At 37.0% G+C, this 18,524-nt stretch overlaps 4 protein-coding genes across 5 annotated transcripts; 3 read left to right on the top strand and 1 right to left on the bottom strand.

The window, feature by feature from the left end:
* Positions 1-556: 556 nt before the first annotated feature.
* LOC110382085 (phospholipid phosphatase 5) lies at positions 557-11,594 on the top strand. Of its 2 annotated transcripts, XM_064042847.1 has the most exons (6): positions 557-734; positions 2,036-2,222; positions 2,800-2,869; positions 3,220-3,348; positions 5,055-5,222; positions 6,547-11,594. In XM_064042847.1, exons 1-6 carry the CDS (start codon positions 658-660, stop codon positions 6,759-6,761), a joined length of 846 nt encoding a protein of 281 aa, XP_063898917.1. In that variant the 5' UTR covers positions 557-657; the 3' UTR covers positions 6,762-11,594. The 2 variants fall into 2 exon arrangements, with proteins under 2 accessions (XP_063898917.1, XP_063898918.1); XM_064042848.1 differs by lacking the exons at positions 5,055-5,222; positions 6,547-11,594 and adding an exon at positions 4,459-5,013.
* Positions 11,595-11,714: 120 nt separating this feature from the next.
* On the bottom strand, positions 11,715-13,505 carry LOC110382097 (GDP-fucose protein O-fucosyltransferase 2). The gene has a single exon (XM_021342585.3). The coding sequence runs from the start codon at positions 13,401-13,403 to the stop codon at positions 12,201-12,203; it is 1,203 nt and encodes a 400-aa protein (XP_021198260.3). The 5' UTR covers positions 13,404-13,505; the 3' UTR covers positions 11,715-12,200.
* A 235-nt stretch (positions 13,506-13,740) lies between these two features.
* On the top strand, positions 13,741-15,165 carry LOC110382096 (methyltransferase-like protein 17, mitochondrial). Its single transcript, XM_021342584.3, has one exon. The coding sequence runs from the start codon at positions 13,830-13,832 to the stop codon at positions 15,150-15,152; it is 1,323 nt and encodes a 440-aa protein (XP_021198259.3). The 5' UTR covers positions 13,741-13,829; the 3' UTR covers positions 15,153-15,165.
* A 1,534-nt stretch (positions 15,166-16,699) lies between these two features.
* Positions 16,700-18,432, top strand: LOC110382089 (uncharacterized). Its single transcript, XM_064042992.1, has 2 exons — positions 16,700-17,271; positions 18,209-18,432. Exons 1-2 carry the CDS (start codon positions 16,869-16,871, stop codon positions 18,427-18,429), a joined length of 624 nt encoding a protein of 207 aa, XP_063899062.1. The 5' UTR covers positions 16,700-16,868; the 3' UTR covers positions 18,430-18,432.
* The last annotated feature ends 92 nt before the right edge of the window (positions 18,433-18,524 follow it).

The following is an 18,524-nucleotide window of genomic DNA, read 5'->3' as shown; positions in this document are numbered from 1 at the left end:
TATAAGCAAATTCCATATGCTGGTTTACATTACTGGCAGGTAAATAAACACTAAAGCACGTACCCGATAATTCAAAGCTGGGCTCAATTTTTGACTGTATTTTTAATTGAAACTTAAATACTAGTGTGCGTTCGCGCAGCGGAACGCACACTAAATACTACAATATTGTACTGTAAACTGAACTTTCAAACCATTTATTTTTATGGGAAATCATCAGACGACCCCTCTCGCTGTGGGTACAGCGTGGGGGAGTACCAGAATCTTACTGACAAAGCAGCTAACTGATCTGTTTGCATGAGAACAACAAAGACAATTGGCTAGGACGCCATTATTATTACACTATTTAACAGATTGTCTAGGTGGCGCCTAAGGCGAGAACTCTGACTTGCACTCTAGTAACTGCTACTAATCTAGTAATTTGCTTTTGAGCTGATAACTAGCATGTATTTTCTGCACTTGCATCTTAAAACATAAATTAAATAAAAAGATAACACGCGCAGCATCTGTAGAATTGAAACGCAATTTCGCTTATAAATTAACAGAATGGTTTCCGAACGAAACACTAGTCAAACGTCAAAACCAATATCACAAAATTTTCAGTAGTGCGAATTGTAATATCAAAGTTATCAATATATTTATGTAAAATACTTAATTAAAATGCCGCTAATACGTTCAGCCAACTTAAATTTATTTATTGAGATCATCGTGCGGTTAATATTGATGTCCGCCTTTTGGTAAGTCCGAGCCATATGTTACCGAAATATTTACAAACAATTTTTTGTAATTTATCAATGAAATATGTGTTTATTTGCCGCAAATCGTGGTTTAGCTTTTAGTTTGATTGTCAAACATCTGTTAGGGGTCCTGTTTTTTATTTTTAAACATTGGTTTTCTGAAAAACGATTGTAGTATTTAATTTTTTTTTAATTTTTGGCGCACATTGATTTGACTTTTCTTTCGACATATAAAAGATAATTGTCATCTAACCATATCGCTTTATCGTCACAGTTATTAATTGATTGCCGTATGTGGTTGACTTAGTTAATTGCGTGTTGTAAATTCATAAGTATTTTTTTTATTTATTTATAAAAAAAATGGATCTACAACTATGTAGGCTAGTTTTTATCCCACTGCGGAAAGCGGGTGAAACTGCAGAAGCTCCTTATAGAATACTAGTTTCTGCCCATGGCTTCGCCCGTGTAGAGTTTGGTTATATCGCGTGTCCAAGAGAACTCTTCAAAAGTCGGGATAAAAACTATCCTATGTTCTTTCCCAAGGTCAACTCAGTCAGACAGACAGACAGAGTTACTTTTGCATTTATAATATTAGTAGGGATTACCTTATTGTACTTCATCATCTGCAACTGAGTACCAGTGCTTTACAAGAAACAACTGCTTATCTGACCTCCTCAAACCAGTTACCCGGGAAACCCAATAAAAACCCAATACCCCTACGTAAGACTAGTTTTGTCAGACTTACTGGCATCTGAGTACCAGTAACTACTGCCAAATATGTTCAATGACAGCTGGGACCTACAGTAACATGCCATCCGAAACACAGTCCAAGATATACTTAGGAAAGTTGCATTGGTACTTGAATGACCTGGAATCTAACCCGCATACTCATACTTGAGAGGTTGGTTCTGTACACACTAGGCCACCACATCCTTAATTGCTTGAATGCCGGTAATGAGAGGATAATAGAAAATCAATTGTTTGTCATGTGGATCTGCACACTTCTATACAAGGGGTTAATAATCTTTTTAGGGTTCCGTACCCAAAGGGTAAAACGGGACCCTATTGTTTTCGCTCCTCTGTCCGTCCGTCTGTCACCAGGCTGTATCTGACGAACCGTGATAGAGAGTTGAAATTTTCACAGATGATGTATTTCTGTTGCCGCTATAACAACAAATACTGAAAACTAGAAAAAAAAATATTTGAGGGGGTCCCATACAAAAAACGTGATTTTTTTTGCTCATTTCCTAAATAATGGTGTGGAACCCTTCTGATTCGCACTTCTTGTTTATATTTTTTAGTTATATGGAAACAATGGAGCCGTTCACCCGTGTAATTCAGAAAGCTGAACTGGAATCGGACTTCATGTACCCTCACATGGAGTCATACGTACCCGGGGGAGCACTCTGGGCTATAGTTCTGTCGGTACCGTGCACATTGTCACTCATCGCTTGGGCTGGCTGCAATGATTGCAATGATGCGTTCGAGGTAAGAGTAGAATTCATTTTTTTTTTTGAGACCACGGCTCGGCAAACGTAGTGTAGGACATCCTCAGGCACGGTGGAGTGATGACTTGCGCAAGACGGCTGGCAGGAGCTGGATGCGAGAAGCCGAAAATCGATCTCAGTGGCGTGCACTTGGAGAGGCCTATGTCCAGCAGTGGACTGCGATATGCTGATGATGATGATGATATTTATTTCTAGTTGATAAGTTTACAAAAAATACTTGAAGATGTCAATATCTTTAAACACGTTTGGGGGGAAACAAGATAAATCTTGTGTAAAGAATAACTTATAACGTTCCTTTGCGAAATGGATTATTGAACTATTTTTTTTTTCGAATCGCAGGGTTGAGCTGGTAGCTTCATTTTGTTGGACTGGTAGCCGACCCCTAACATAGCATAGAGGTTTTTCTAACCTACAGACAGACATGTGTTGCTGGGGAGTTGGTTGCGCCACTTCTTCCCACCAAAAACACATAGGAGGTGGTGAAGGGGCATTCAAAGAGTTTGAGTTGGTTTGGGAAAAGGCTAGGCCGATGGCAATATAGAAAAATTTCTTTTCAGATTTTATTATCATGGTCTTTAGCGCTCGGAATAAATGGAGTCCTGACGGATATGATGAAACTTATTGTTGGTGAGTGAAAACCATTAAAATAAATCTGTCTAATAATCTTATAATTAGGGCCGTCTTTAAACTATTTGAGGCCCTGGGCACATTAGGATCATAGGGGTATGACCTTGAGAAAACACTATTTAGTTATAATATGTAAAGAAAATAGACAAACAAGGTTCTAAATTTATTTTTATTTAGTTACTACCTAAAAAAAATAAGGATATATAAAAAATAATCTACAAAAGTAACTCGCTTCGCATAAAATCCTTAGATTAACTCTATGTTGATTGGAAAGGTACCCTAGATTTAAGTTTAATATGTAAAGTAATCCTTAAGACCGATATTTTAAGTGTTATTTTCAATTAACTCAGGGCGACCTCGACCCGATTTCTACTACCGTTGTTTTCCGGACGGCGTTGAGACCAAGTACCTGCAATGTACCGGAGATGCTACTGAAATTATGGAGGGCAGAAAGTCGTTCCCTAGTGGGCATAGCAGCTGTAAGTACATTTAAAATTATACAAAATATTTTAAAAGACCAAAAAAAATATATACTTATACACCACTATTTTTTAAATAGTACACAAAAAAATGGGGCTCTATCTGTACCCGTTACTGATCATATTTGTGTAATCAAAACTAAAAAAAAACGAAATCCCAAAATTGTCCAGGAAAATTTGTCTTATTTGGTAAATTCATAATTGAATCAAGGGGGCAAGTTCGAGAGCACGCGAATGCGAGAGCGACAGAATATGACTAATGAATACTACTATGAATTACTTGGAATGACCTGTACAATGTTTCCATGAATTGAGTGTCATTTTTGGATATAACTTATCGCTAATAACTTTGCTGATTATGAATATTAGTTTTTGAAACTTTGCATAGATAATACTAAGAACTTTTTAAATAAGCCCTTTAAGTATTTGCACTAATAAAAAAATAGTGGTGTGTTTGAATTTCCCTCTGCCTGTCAGAAAAAATATCTAAGTATAGGTTACGTTTTTTAGCCCATACCCAAAGGGTAAAACGGGACCCTATTGTTTTCGCTCCTCTGTCCGTCCGTCCGTCTGTCACCAGGCTGTATCTCATGAACCGTGATGAGAGGTAGTACCCGTATAGTAACCGTATGAGAAGTAGAAGATTGTCATGGTATGGGCATGTAATGAGGAGGGATGATACGCATGCAACACAATGTGTGCTAAGTATGATTGTAGATAGATGGATGGAGAGGAAGACCTAAGAAAAGATGGATGGATTGCCTGAAAGATGACATGAATAGAGAAAGAAACTCCCTTTTGAGACAACTTCAATGACCGCCGCGGCTGCGGGATTGTTCGCGCTCATTACCGCGGCGCTGGTACATACGCGGCCTACGACGGAACACGACGGTGTTTAGTCAGTAAGAGTCTGACACTCCCTCACCGCTGCTAACCCACAGCGGGAGAGGTCATTGGTGTTTTAATGAAAAAGTGCCTTGTATCGTTCCTAGTATCATTCTGTGCGCCGACCCCAAATAAAATTGGGAACAAGGGAAGAAGAAAAAGAAGGATCTTCTTAATAATTCTGTGCATATATTTTTCTATAATATTATCTTGTATCGTTCCTAGTATCGTTCTGTTCGCTCGGCATGGCATCGGCGTGGCTCTGCGGTCGGTTAGGCGTGCTATCTCGACGAAGAGGCAGCGGTCTGAGAGTCGTCACGTGTTTACTACCTCTCATGGTTGCTGGCTGTGTCGCTTTTATATATTTTTTTATAATAAGGGAAGAGAAGAGAGTGCATGTAGCAGAAATGAGAATGTTGAGATGGATGTGTGGTGTGACAAGAATGGATAAAGTGAGGAATGATTACACGAGAGGAAGTCTGAAAGTAGCGCAAGTTACAGAAAAGATGAGAAGTAGAAGATTGTCATGGTAAGGGCATGTAATGAGGAGGGACGAAAGTGTGTGCTAAGTATGAATGTAGATGGATGGAGAGGAAGAGGAAGACCTAAGAAAAGATGGATGGATTGCCTGACAGATGACATGAATAGGAAGGGAGTGAGTGTCAATATGACGAGCGACAGGGGAAAATGGAAGAGGATGACATATTGCGCCGACCCCAAGTAAAATTTGGGAACATGGTAGGAGAAAGAAGAAGAAGAAGGATCTTCTTAATAATTCTGTGCATATATTTTTCTATAATATTATGTTGTATCGTTCCTAGTATCGTTCTGTTCGCTCGGCATGGCATCGGCGTGGCTCTGCGGTCGGTTAGGCGTGCTATCTCGACGAAGAGGCAGCGGCCTGAGAGTCGTCACGTGTCTCCTACCTCTCATGGTGGCTGGCTGTGTCGCTCTGTCCAGGAGTTGTGATTATCATCATCATTGGCAAGGTAGGTGAAGATGTGCAAAATAGACTTTATATTATACAAGCTGGGGCCCGATTCTCCTAATTTTACTTAAGCGACATACGATTCATGTTCGACTCGATTCGACTGAGATCCAATCCCGACTCGATTACGATTGAAGCGTATGTGGCATTTTTTCTTTGAAATAAACGTTTTTATCCTTTTCTGTCATTCAATAATGAATCATTTTGTCTGCAAATGATTTACGATTGCAAAATGATTAAATCACCGAAATAGCAGACCAATCGCACACCAATCAAATGTCAATCGAATACGATTGGTCTTTTATTAGTAGCAGAATGCCCGATATGCTTAAAACTGCTATTGCGATCATATTGTGATTCGATTTTGACATTATTAATTTAGGAGAATCGGACCCCTGTTGATTTGCATCCGTGTCAAATTCAAGGACTTAATTATGCGACCCAAATCAACAATAAATTGGGTAAGTTTTTTTTTATTATTTACAGCAATCCGTCAGTGTATTTAAAATCGGCGCGTGTCTTACTAGCCTTATAACCGCGCTGCGCTCTCACAGAAATGCAAACACAAAGCATACGATCATTCATAGATTTTGGGTAATTCTGAAATACTATTAAATTACAAGAACAAAAAAAAGCAGCACATATGGTACTTTCATTTTATGTCAACCTCCTGAAATTTTACACGGATGCAAATCAACAGCTTGTATTTTGTGTATTTCTGCTTGTATTTCGACTGCTCTGCTCTGCTTTGTGTCTCGGGTTCGATTCCCGGGTCTTGAAACTTTCACAAAGTTGGTGATTGCTACACCTGTGCATCGGAGAGCACGTAAATGTCGGTCCTGCGCCTGATCTCTCTCCGGTGGTGTCGGATTGCCGTCCCATCGGGTTATGAGAGTGAAGGAATAGTGAGTGCACCTGTGTCCAAGCAAATGCTCGTGCACTATAATATGTCCGGCTGATCTCCTTACACGAGAACAGCTGCCGTGTTCGAAATCGGCCTTACACGCCATTATGATAAAATAATATTTTTTAAAGAGTCAACTATAACCATCGGCACGAATCTTGAGCGCTGACCTTCACCTGTGCAGAAGTAATTTATTGAGTCCCTTTTGTTTTATGAAGTGAGGCGCGGTGGCGGGCTAAAGCGGTGATTGGCCCGCAGTGCATCGCGTCATAGCCGTCACTCGGGATTGGTTCCTTGCCAATAAATCACTTCTGCTCAGATGTAGGTCAGAGCTCAAGATTTGTGCCGATAACTATACCCAATTGATAAAGCTTATACTTATTTTTAATCTTTAAATTTAAACAACAAATTCCTTTTACAGATATACTCGTGGGATCTATACTAGGGTTTACAGTAGCTATATTTTGCTACCGACAGTATTACAATCCCCTATCCTCTGACTTAGCAGGTATCCCTTACATCGTTTCTTGCGTTAACTCAGCTAAATATGTCAATGGAAAACCTGATTCTCCCTCAAAAGACCCAAAAGAAGAATCTCCATTACTCAACAGCAAAAAAGATGATAAATGGATATAAATATTAGGTAATATTGTTAGTTACGGGTTTAAATCTTAAAGTACGTAAGTACTGTTTTTTTAAGCCGGCCTTATACTTGTAAGTTGTACTCGCGTAAGCGACTTACTGTTAAATTATAAATGCTACTACACATTTATAAAACGCTGATTAAACGAATCGCCAATTCTAATCCGAATCGGTCCTAATGTTATATACTTTGTATTTCTGTTAAAGCCTGCTATTATCATTTCCATTATCATTACATCTATTGTTTTCGCTCCTCTGTCCGTCCGTCCGTTCGTCTGTCACCAGGCTGTATCTTATGAACCGTGATAGTAAGAGAGTTGCCATTTTCACGTGTGATGTCGTTGTGTTGCCGCTATAACAACAAATGCTAAAAACTAGATATTTAGGGGGGCTCCTATACAACAAACGTGATTTTTTGCTCATTTTAAATAATGGTATGGAACCCTTCGTGCGCGAGTCCGACTCGCACTTGGCCGGTTTTCTTTATTACCGGTCTATATTTGACTAGCTTCCGCCCGCGGACTAACTATGTACCAAATTTTATTAAAATCATTTCAGTGGTTTAGTCGTGAAAGCGTAACAGACATACAGACAGAGTTACTTTCGCATTTATAGTAGGGATTATACGTATTTTCGATTATCCTAATCGCCCTCAGTTCATTAATTTGGATAATTAATCGGCATTCTACTATAAAACACTCCGTAATAGCTTACAAAAATCTCTCAGAACAACTTACAACTTACATAAGTTGCTAGCGTGACTTACAAGTGTAATGTCGGTTAAGTTAAATATATTTTTGAATCTTAAATCTTGATTTTGTGTTTTTTTTTTCATAGAAGACAAGATTTATAGCGCTGATTTCTCTTTCTATTATTTTAAATTGCACTTGAAAGAGAAAAATATTTATTTGGCATAGACTCCACCAAATTGGACCGGAGGAGTTTTTAAGCAACCAATAGAATTTCGTTATTGTAACACCAACAAGGTGGACAGACAACCTTATAAAGGTCGCCGTCGACGCTGGATGCAGGTCGCCTCCAACAGGTATCTGTGGAGATCTAAGGGGGAGGCCTATGTTCAGCAGTGGACGTCCGCCGGCTGAGATGATGATGATGATTGTAACACTCCACCCACTCAGTAGTATAGAAGTTAGCGAAGGAATTCTTATGGTTGTTCAAAAACTAAACCGCTCTATTTTAAAAGATATTTGTATCAAAAGAAATTTCTAGGTTTTTTATATATTTTTTTGGATTTATGACGCCAGAATTACGCGTAATATTTTTGAAAAATAAATCTCAAAAATTATTTGAAGTCTCTAAAATGGATCATTAATTCTTAATTCATGTGTTTAAGCCAAATGGTTAAAATAGCCATTCAATAAAATGGCTAAAAGTTCAATTGTTGTAGTGTTAAACGTTTTGAGCATCTCTATTACGGGTAGTCAGAAGCCAGTAAGTCTGACACCAGTCTAACCAAGGGGTATCGGGTTGCCCGGGTAACTGGGTTGAGGGGGTCAGATAGGGCAGTCGCTCCTTTTAAAGCACTGGTACTCAGCAGAATCCGGTTAGACTGGAAGCCGACCCCAACATAGTTGGGAAAAGGCTCGGAGGATGATGATGACATAAGTGATTGAATGACGTTGTTTAGTAAAAGGGCTAGCTTTTTAACTGAACGGCTATTTTTAACCAGTTGGCTGCTTGTTTTATAGAAATGTGGAGGTTAAATAAGTACTTAGTATTTTTTCGCATTCCAATAAAATTCCTGTGTTTTAAAAGTACCCATTTGGTACTAAAAGTACCTACTTATTGTCTTAGAAGTACATAATAGTTTTTTTTAGATATATTTAAAATCTTAGGTCAATTTTTAATTCTATACACAACAAATAATAGTGTTAGCAAGCACGGCTGTAGAACAGAATTAAGTAGATTCTATTCCCGTGTCGGGTAAAAAACTTATAGAGGACGACAACACATCAGCCTACCTCAATCTATCAAATTACTTTAATCGATTTTCAACCTTTCAGTTTTACCAAGGGGTATTGGGTTGCCCGGGTAACTGGGTTGAAGAGGTCAGATAGGGCAGTCGCTCCTTGTAAAGCACTGGTACTCAGCTGCATCCTGTTAGACTGGAAGCCGACCCCAACATAGTTGGGAAAAAGGCTCGGAGGATGGATGAGATTTTCAACCTTATCACAATAGTGGAAGGTTAATGTTCAATTGGTAACATTTGACAGATTTGGGTAGGTTAACCTGCTGGCGTCTGTACATAATAATGTACAGTCAACTTCAGGTCAGTGGTAACAGTTTTATAGGAAAATCGTACTTATTACTATCGAGTTAAGGTGCATGACAGTTACCACTGATGTGCAGTCTACCGTACTACTTACCTTTTTTCTGTATCTATGATTGGAACCTAAAAAGAAACTTTTTCATACATTCTTCTTTTATATTGCATTGTTTGTGATATTCATTTATTTAAATATAATTAAGTCTCTAAGACCCAGTTGCACCATTTAACTATAACGATAACCAAACCATAACCAGCCGTATACTTGCCGCGCATTGCTCACATCGGCGATTTGACTACTGAAAATGGTTCGGTTATCGTTATACTTAAACGGTGCAACTATGTCTTAATAGTTACCCAATAACGAAATAATATACTTTGTGTTCAAATTGTTAAGTCAGTTTTTAATATTATTTAAAAGTTCCTGATTTGATAGTCTAGCTAGGTTTTTTTTTAAATAATACCGAATTATTTTTTTATTTTCAAATTTTAATTGTAAGTTTTGCTCGCGTAAGTGGCTTACGTTGACTTACTATTTTACAAATTAAAATATCTTCGTTAGTCGCCTATTCCAGTGAGGCCTACCAGGGCCAAAGCCTGCCGGGGCTGCGGAATTGTTCGCGCGAGTTACCGCGGCCCTGGTACATAAAGGGATTTTTTTATGGGAAATCATCAAATGAATCCTCCTGCTTATAGGTTAGCAGCGGTGAGGGAGTGTCAGACTCTTACTGACTAAACACCGTCGTGTTCCGTCGTAGGCCTTTTATGTACCAGGGCCGCGCGAACAATCCCGCAGCCCGTACATAAAGGGCTTAAGAAGGAACATGGTGGGTTTTAGTCAGTAAGAGTCTGACACTCCCTCACGCTGCACCCACAGCGGAAGGGGTCATTTGATGATATCCTATTAGAAAAAAAGTCGCTTACCGTATTTTTTTTGGACTTCTTACACTTACGAAAGTTACTAACTTAATTTTTATGGAAGCAACAAACATTGTAAAGTCAGGTTAAAATCAATCGGTAAGTTAATAAGACCGATTTGCCATAAAAATGGAAATTAAGTACAAACAAAAAACGATTGTTTTAGGTACTTAAAAGTTTTTTTATTTAGTTAATTTTTACATTTTAATATTAATTATTAGTTCAATTATATTGTTTTTATTTTATTTTAGCGAAATTGTTTAGATTAATCATGTTGTAATTTATTAAAAAATCTATATGTATATTTAGTTCAATTTTTTTTCAAATGGTTGCTTTTTTATATTATTTCTAGCATAATATTAGATTTAGTTAATATTTAAATATTTTTGTTGTGTCATACATGATTTTAAATGTACAAATTGTTGTGGTCTCATTTGTTTTGATATTGTATTAAATTAGTTTTTGATATTGAAAAACTGTTTTCTGTAGACAGACTTGGCTCAATTTACATGCAAATGGAAAGCCAAAACTGCAAGGGTCCGTTCAGACAGACCGGCTTGGAGAGCATCGGCGCGCATTTTTCTTTTCACACAGACCGGAATCGGCTCCGATCGGCTCCGTTCAGTTAAAAGAGCATGCAATCGGAGCCAAATCTGCAAGCCCGAGAAAAAGTACCTACACGATCGGAGCCGATCGGCTCTTCTTATTATTTCACACCGAGCGCCTTCGAGCATTCTTAATGACAGAAGCAGTGCACAAGCAAAAATAACCTTACTACAAATACTGAGTAGGTACTCGATTTTCATAGTATTAAGAATTTACTCTCCGAGCCGGTCTGTCTGAACGGACCCTAAATTTCTGAGTCCCGGCTGTCATTTGAACTGATAGAAAGCCCAAAACTTTTTTGGTCTTACTACAAAAACTTAAACATGTGTCTTGTCTAAATAAATTGTGGCTGCAAAATGGACCTTATTTCAACGTCAAAATCTGACATTTTTTTAGACAAGTCTTAAACTATCGTTTAAAAGTTTTTGAGGTAAGACGGTTTGTGTCTCGTAATTTGTTTCATGGACCAGTTTATTAGTTTATTTCAAAAATGTTTTCTATTCCATTCCGGTGTTAATTGAGCTTAAGCCTAAATATTTTCAAAATGTATTTTTTTTTTACTACAAAATGTGCATTCCAACTTCTTGTCCAATAAAATTAAATAAAAATGATATTAAAATTGTGGAACTATTTGTTTTTGCATGACTAAGGGTTAAGTTCAGTTGTGGCGCGAACTCGATATATTTATATTTGTTACCTATTTTAATGCTTATTATTGTTGTGTGATTAATAATTAATTTTATATTGTGATAATTATTTAGATTTAAGACAAATATATCATTCAATGATAAAAAATCTTTTTCGATTTGAAATTTTTCAAACTATTAATGTAATTATCTTCTGTTCTATTCAAATACACAATTTTGGAGGCACATGTACATAATTTTGAACTGTCCTCATAAACATAGATTTAGAGATGTCCAAAATATCATATTATTTATTTAAATTAATATATTATTGATGTGAAAATGTTAATATTTTGACGAAATTCCTATAAAAATAAACATTCTGAATAATTTCTTTGTTTTATTTGGTCCTTCGATGTTTTCTATCTAAACACTGTATTCCAAAATTAATGAGAAAGGGGTGGTATTGGTAGGAAAAATCGGGCGAAAAATAGATAAGACAATTTCGTCATAAAAAAGAAATAATTTATTTAAAATACCTAAGCTTTGGCGTTAAAATTATGGCACAGTTTGAAATTAAAATATTCTTCAGCTACATTATTATTTAGTTTGATACTTATTTTTAAAATTATACAATAATAAATGCATTTTTTATTTCATTCATGACCCTATATGCAATGTTTAACACATTAGGTTGACCTGTATGTAACTATGTAATGAAATCTTAGGTAACTAAATTAACCATCTTCCAAGGATCGTAGCGTCATGAAAATTGGCAGCTGTATGTAGTTCTGATGACAATACAATAATATGGTACTGTCGAACTGATCTGATGATGGAGTTCATATGGAGCTGAACATGGCTTTTTATTGGTAAAGTAATTTTCAAAATTGGTTCAGTAGGTTTAGATTTAAGAGGTCCACTTGTATTTTTTTTTGTATGTCAATGTAATATTTTATTGTCTTTATGATAAATATACTTCAATTTCCTTTTTGTTCAGTTAACTATTGTCCATTTTGACATTCTTTCACAGCGACCAGTATCAGGACACAGTCTATTGAACGTAGTACTACTATCGAAGCCTAAAATTTCCCTTTCTTCCTGTATTCTGAACGTAAACGTACTCTCATGAGTACCAATAAAGTGTGTCGCATGAGAACAAATGATTTGATCTATTATTGCTATCCCGCCATCTCCGAACTCGTCGATCATCTTACTACTCGGCAAGAAAAAGTGAATTTCATAACCAAGACTTGATAATTCCTTCTCAAGGTTGTTTAATTCGGACATAGATGCGTCTGTTGCAATGAAAACCTTTTTAGTGTTCAGTAATTTTTTTAATGCTTTGTGAATCTGTTTCACGGTGCCCGTTATTGACGGTACATCGTTGCCACGACTACGGGCAAAGTCCTGTCTTCTCCAATGAACGCTGAGGTACGTTTTACATTGATCGGAATCGCAGTTCAAGTATTTGGAAATATATTTTTTTGCAATTTTGACGAGGTTGCTGTTGAATTTCATGCTTTTTCTGCAATCCCAGTAAGTTTTTGTGCCGTAAGTATCATGTAAAGGTATTTCGCCGTGCGCGAACATAATTTTGGTATTATGAGGATGTAAAGAAACTAATTCCCAGAGTTTTGAGTTCTTTCCTTGAAACTTTACACATAAAACTTCTTTAGCTGTGACGTTTTTGTAACCCCAGAACTGACCATCGTAGCTACATGCGCCGAGAACCTCCCATTTTTCCTCAAAAACGCCATTTTCAAAAGCATCCTCAAAATTTTCTAAAATATACAAAGTATCAATTTCTAAAGTCTTTTTCTTAGATCTACTGAAGACTTCGTGCATTTCGACAACGGGAGCAAACGATTGTAATGCTTTTAAATCGAAGAATTGGCTCCAAGGAGTTTGTTTTCGCCGATTAGTCTTCCAATGATAGAGGTTATACCAAGGCGGTAATACTAGCTCCCAGTTGCTTTTACCACGTTTTTGAGCCTCCGATATCATTATAGCGAACCTCATGTACACATCTCTGCGTAAGTTAAACCCTTCGGGAGGATTGACATCATAGAAAATCAGCTTTTTGCTATCGGCAGTTTCGATTTCATTTTCACAGGATTTCGTCGATGCATGACAGTATTCTGAGTTTGTTCCTGCAGCTGCAATTACTAGATTGACTAATATACTTATAATTATCATGATTTAACTAAAATAAAGTAGTAAAATTGAAATACTTTTTTTTTAAAGAATTTGTTGTTGTTTGGTTAACAACACAACACAGTTTGCCACAGAGTATACAAATACATATTCGTGCGTTTAGTTAGTATAACAACCAGTCTTACTTAAGGGTATCGGTTTGCCCGCGTAACTGAGTTGAGGAAGTCAGATAGGCAGTCGCTCCTTGTAAAACACTGGTACTCAACTGCATCTGCTTGAACTGGAAGCAGACCCTAACATAGTTGGGAAAGGGCTCGGGAGATGATGTATTATTCTTGAGTCTCTGTGGTAGGTATTTCAGAACAACTCACTTTCTGTCATTTTGTGAAATTTTGTCTGTCAAACCTGACAGTTTTATCATGAAAACACTGGTTTTGTGAGCCCTGTGCTAGTTTTTAGGTTATAAAAATGTTTAGAAAGTTAAGAATTCAGTATTTTACGCCTATATACGCTAATTACACAACTCGGGTTGCCGTCGACCCTAACTTAAAGGAGAATTTTGATACCAACGTCTTCAAACCTCGTAAACATCCCGGCACAAATCGTGTCAAAATAGCGTCAATTCCTCCAGACGTACAGAATGCTATAAAAGTTATTTTAGACGATGCCGGGGCTAAAGCTTACTACCAGGAGAGCATAAAACTAAGCAACTACATCCGCTCACGCCATTTACCACCAGAAGAAGGCGAAATCGATGCAAAAGCCAAAAAGTTTCACGATAGTATCTCCAAAAAGGTTTATGCTAACATAGACAAAGATCTTACACCAGATGAAAGGAAAGGATATGAAAACAAGATAAATAGTTCAGTATTTAATGTATTAAAGAAGAATGTATATCGGTGGGGTAATATAGATTACAACAAACCAACTAGTCTACAATATTTGATGAGTCGAGCTGCCCCAGAGTATGCAGTCCTAGTAAGAATTCTGGACGAAATAAAAAAATTCGATCCCGATTATAGACCAAGGAGTTTCTTTGACTTTGGCTCTGGAGTGGGCACTGGAACGTGGGCAGTGAACCACTACTGGAAAAATGATATTTTTGAATACTTCTGCGTTGATACTTCTTCTATAATGCATGATTTAGCCCGCCTTATTTTATGCGAAGGGAAAGACAATGTTGAGATGCCAATAAAAGGATATTTCCAACGTCAATTCTTACCTTCTTCAACTGATCTGAAATACAGTATAGTCCTATCCGCATATTCATTATTTGAATTACCAAGTATGCAATCTCGATTAGAAACCATACAAAAACTTTGGAACAAAACTGAAGACTACTTAATAATTGTCGAACATGGTTCAAACGCTGGCTTCAAAATTGTAAATGAAGCTCGAGAATTTGTCTTAAACTTAAAAGGGAAAAAAAATAAAGAAGGTTTTGCTTTCTCACCGTGTCCGAACGATACCATCTGCCCTCGGTACTTAGAGCAAGAAACCCCTTGCAACTTTCTTATGAAGTACGAATCATTACCGTATGCGGCAAAGCCTGAAATATTTGCTGATTTATTTTCTTATGTTATACTTAAAAAGGGGGTGAGGCCGTCCGATGATCCTCAGTGGCCGAGGATAGTAAGAGCTCCCTTAGTAAGGTCTAAACATACCATTTGTAAACTTTGTACGGCGCAAGGAGAGTTAAAGGAGATTATATTTTCTAAAGCGAAGTATGATCAGACTACGTACAGGTGTGCTCGGTCATGTAATTGGGGAGATCTGTTACCTGTGAAATAAATTGTAAGAAAGATATTGTGGTTTTATTTATTCTTCAATGACTTCTTAAATATTCTATACTCTATTTGAGTAGGTACTTAACTAAATTTACACAATCTTGGTTATAAAAATAAGGTGGTAGAGAATGCCTTGTGGCATTAAGACTGCCAATGTACAATTTTTTATATGCTTCAATCCTAATTAAGTCGGGATTGGATCTCAGTTGAATGTGAATCGTATGTCGCTTAAGTAAAATTAGATGAATCGGGCCCCAGAACTTACCCCCTACAACATCACCAAAACTCACAACCACTACATACAATATTAACTATATTAGTACTAGCCTTTTCCAGCGGTTTAACCCACGCTCCCGAGGAAACTACTTCGTTCATTGATAACCAGTCTTACTAAGGGGTATTGGGTTGCCCGAGAAACTGGGTTAAGAAGGTCAGATAGGGCAGTCGCTCCTTGTAAAACACTGGTACTCAGCTACATCCGGTTACACTAGAAGCCGACCTCAACATAGTTGGGAAAAGGCTCAGGAGATGATGGTATCTACACTTGCGTCACATTTATCGAAGTTTTTTCGTAGTGTGCCTATTTGTGTTTTGAGGTCAATACCACTAACAGATAGGGACCTAATCTCCTTGTTATTTTTATTGAGTCATTATTTATTCATTATGCTTTCCCCATATTTACTTGCACAATACCTAATTATCATTTAATCAAACAATCATTATCATTAAAAAATATATTCAAGTAGGTAGTGGTTTTACCCGTAGGTAATGTCGTGTGTTCTATATACTATACGTACTAGTTGTTTTCCTCAGGTATAGATACCTACCTACTATTATAACGAATTATAAGATCATAATCTTAGGTAAAACATAAAACAAAACCAGCATGTCTTGAATTTCCCGCTACAGCGGATAAGATACCACTTGTAAGTGGAAGCATTTACTCTCATTCAATCTAATTCAACATTATATAAAAATATTTGCGTTCGGTTTGTACATTAATGAAATAACATAGGAGCAATTAATAAGATGATTAGTTTTTGCCTGTCTCATCTTATTTTTTATAAATCATGTTCTGAAGGAAAGCTCGATTTTTTTGAACGCATGTCAGTATATTTCGTATTAGTAGTAGGTACCAGACTCATGTTCAAAGCCAATAAATGTTTCTTTCGGGCCGGTTTCACGGTGAAACCCGGTGAAACTTTCACCGGGTTACTGATAAAGTGTCCATTAGTTATCAAACCAACTTCATGATAATTTATATCCTAGATAGATATCAGAAACTTAATAGCAAGCGGAATGGCAACGTCGTTTTTTGCGTTTCGTTACAACTACGCAAATGATTGTCATTCCAAAACTTAATTAATCAAATACTTCTTTTTATTTTTTAAATAATTCAAGTTAACATTTTTTACATTCTGAAGTATAAGTTTAACATTATAGAATTTAATTAGTACGCCTCCTGGACTAGCGACATGTTTGAAATCCAAACGTGCATGTAGAATTGTAGAAACGAAACGCAAATGTCAATTATTTTGGCATAGTTTGTTTGAGATTGTTTATCAGTCAGATTTATCGAGTCTATCAGTAAGTTATCTATCACATTACTGATTATAATACTAACTAAAATCTACTTTACAACGAAAAAAAGACTAGAATACATGTGTGTTGACGCTTTCAAAGCTACACCCGTTCATAAAGTCTATTATTTTCTTCTAATATGGTAAAACAAAAACGCGAAAGAAGTGTTAACTTTACACCACATGAAACCAACCTTCTGATATCGTTGATTGAGTCCAAAAAGCACACCATAGAGAATAAGAAAAGCGACGCTACAACTTGGGGGGAAAAGCAGAAAGCTTGGCGGGAAATCGAGAAGGCATATAATAGAGCTTCGGATTGTAATGTGTATCGCGATCATAAGCATTTGAAATTGAAATATGAAGCGTTAAAGAGGGACGCGAAGAAGAAAAGTGTTGTTGGAGCTGAGAACTGTAAGACTGAGGGTGGAGATATGGTATCTCCTCTTAGTCTAGTAGAGGAGAAAGATAGAGAAATGATTAGTTTGCCTGTAGAAGTTAATGTGAGTGAATATGAGTCTGACTCAGACTCGGTTTTGGCAAGTAAGTATTTAAGCTATAGTGTAATATATTTAACCTTTTGAACGCCAATGTCGGCTAAAGCCGACATGAGCAAGCGTGCCCTGTGCGCCAACGACGGCTATACTCGACAAAAAACAGGTCGCAGAAAAATACAAAATAAACCTATTAAATCATTACTTTTATGTATTTTTTAGTAGATATTTAAATTAAGATTTTCGGGCTTGGCGTACAGGGCATAGGAATACCGATATGGCGTGGCGGTGAAAAGGTTAAGAGGAATGTTCCCCCACAATGTACCTAAGTGAAATTGCATGGAAACAGCTAGTCCATACTAATACATACTTCTAAACTTATCTACCTATATCTATACTTATTATTTGTTTTTGTTTGTACCCCAAAGGCTCACACACTACTGAACCAATTTGAAAACTTCTCACTGTTGGGAAACTACACTCTTCCTGAGTAACATAGGCTATATTTTGTCCTTGTATGTGAAGAAGTTCCGCCTGGATGCAACTGAAACTGCTGGGAAACAATGATTTTATTTTATTCAGAAAATATAGTTTACTAGCTTCTGCCAGCAGTTTCACCCGCATCCCGTGGGAACTTCTACCCGTACCGGGATAAAAAGTAGCCTATAGCCTTCCTCGATAAATGGGCTACCTAATACTGAAAGAAATTTTCAAATCAGACCAGTAGTTCCTGAGATTAGCGCGATCAAACAAACTCTTCAGCTTTACAATATTAGTATAGATAATACAACCAGCCATATATTAGACTACTATCGGTCAAATCTGCCATTTTGATGACTGGAGATGATTCAGCTATCGTTATAGTTAAATGGTGCAATTCTCCATACAACCTGTTTTACCTAGGGGTATCGGTCTGCCCGGGTAACTGGGTTCAGGAGGTCAGATAGGCAGTAGCTCCATGTAAAATAATTATTTTTCTGTTCTAGGCAAGGTGACAGATAAAAAGCCATATGACAGGCTTATTGAAGAAAAATTGGAAATAGTTGAAATTAAAAGAAAAATTGTAGCTGAAGAGCTGGCACAGAAACTTATTCATAGGAAAATTTTGGAAAATGAATTGGAGCATAAAACTGTTATGCATGAATTGGAAAAGCAGCACCTTCTTCTTAAGATTGAAATATTAAAAAGAGAGCTGAATGAAAAGTGAAAACTTGTTTTTTTTCTTCTTAATGGTATGGTGATGTCCTCCTAGCCGATTATCGGCTACGGCGGCTGTTCTCATGTAAGGAGATTAGCCAACTG

Source organism: Helicoverpa armigera, chromosome 30 (genome assembly GCF_030705265.1).
Source record: "Helicoverpa armigera isolate CAAS_96S chromosome 30, ASM3070526v1, whole genome shotgun sequence".
Classification (NCBI taxonomy): domain Eukaryota; kingdom Metazoa; phylum Arthropoda; class Insecta; order Lepidoptera; family Noctuidae; genus Helicoverpa; species Helicoverpa armigera.
Note: the sequence above shows the minus strand (reverse complement) of the source record. Positions and strands in the feature narration are given on the sequence as shown.

What these genes read in the sequence shown, in the direction of transcription:
- LOC110382096 (XM_021342584.3), top strand. Translation starts at nt 13,830, where the DNA reads ATGTTTAGAAAGTTAAGAATTCAGTATTTTACGCCTATATACGCTAAT.
- LOC110382085 (XM_064042847.1), top strand. Translation starts at nt 658, where the DNA reads ATGCCGCTAATACGTTCAGCCAACTTAAATTTATTTATTGAGATCATC. An exon ending in ATATTGATGTCCGCCTTTTG is followed by an intron (nt 735 to 2,035) that starts GTAAGTCCGAGC and finishes TATATTTTTTAG; the next exon opens with TTATATGGAAACAATGGAGC. An exon ending in ATTGCAATGATGCGTTCGAG is followed by an intron (nt 2,223 to 2,799) that starts GTAAGAGTAGAA and finishes ATTTCTTTTCAG; the next exon opens with ATTTTATTATCATGGTCTTT.
- LOC110382097 (XM_021342585.3), bottom strand. Translation starts at nt 13,403, where the DNA reads ATGATAATTATAAGTATATTAGTCAATCTAGTAATTGCAGCTGCAGGA.
- LOC110382089 (XM_064042992.1), top strand. Translation starts at nt 16,869, where the DNA reads ATGGTAAAACAAAAACGCGAAAGAAGTGTTAACTTTACACCACATGAA. An exon ending in CTCAGACTCGGTTTTGGCAA is followed by an intron (nt 17,272 to 18,208) that starts GTAAGTATTTAA and finishes TTTCTGTTCTAG; the next exon opens with GCAAGGTGACAGATAAAAAG.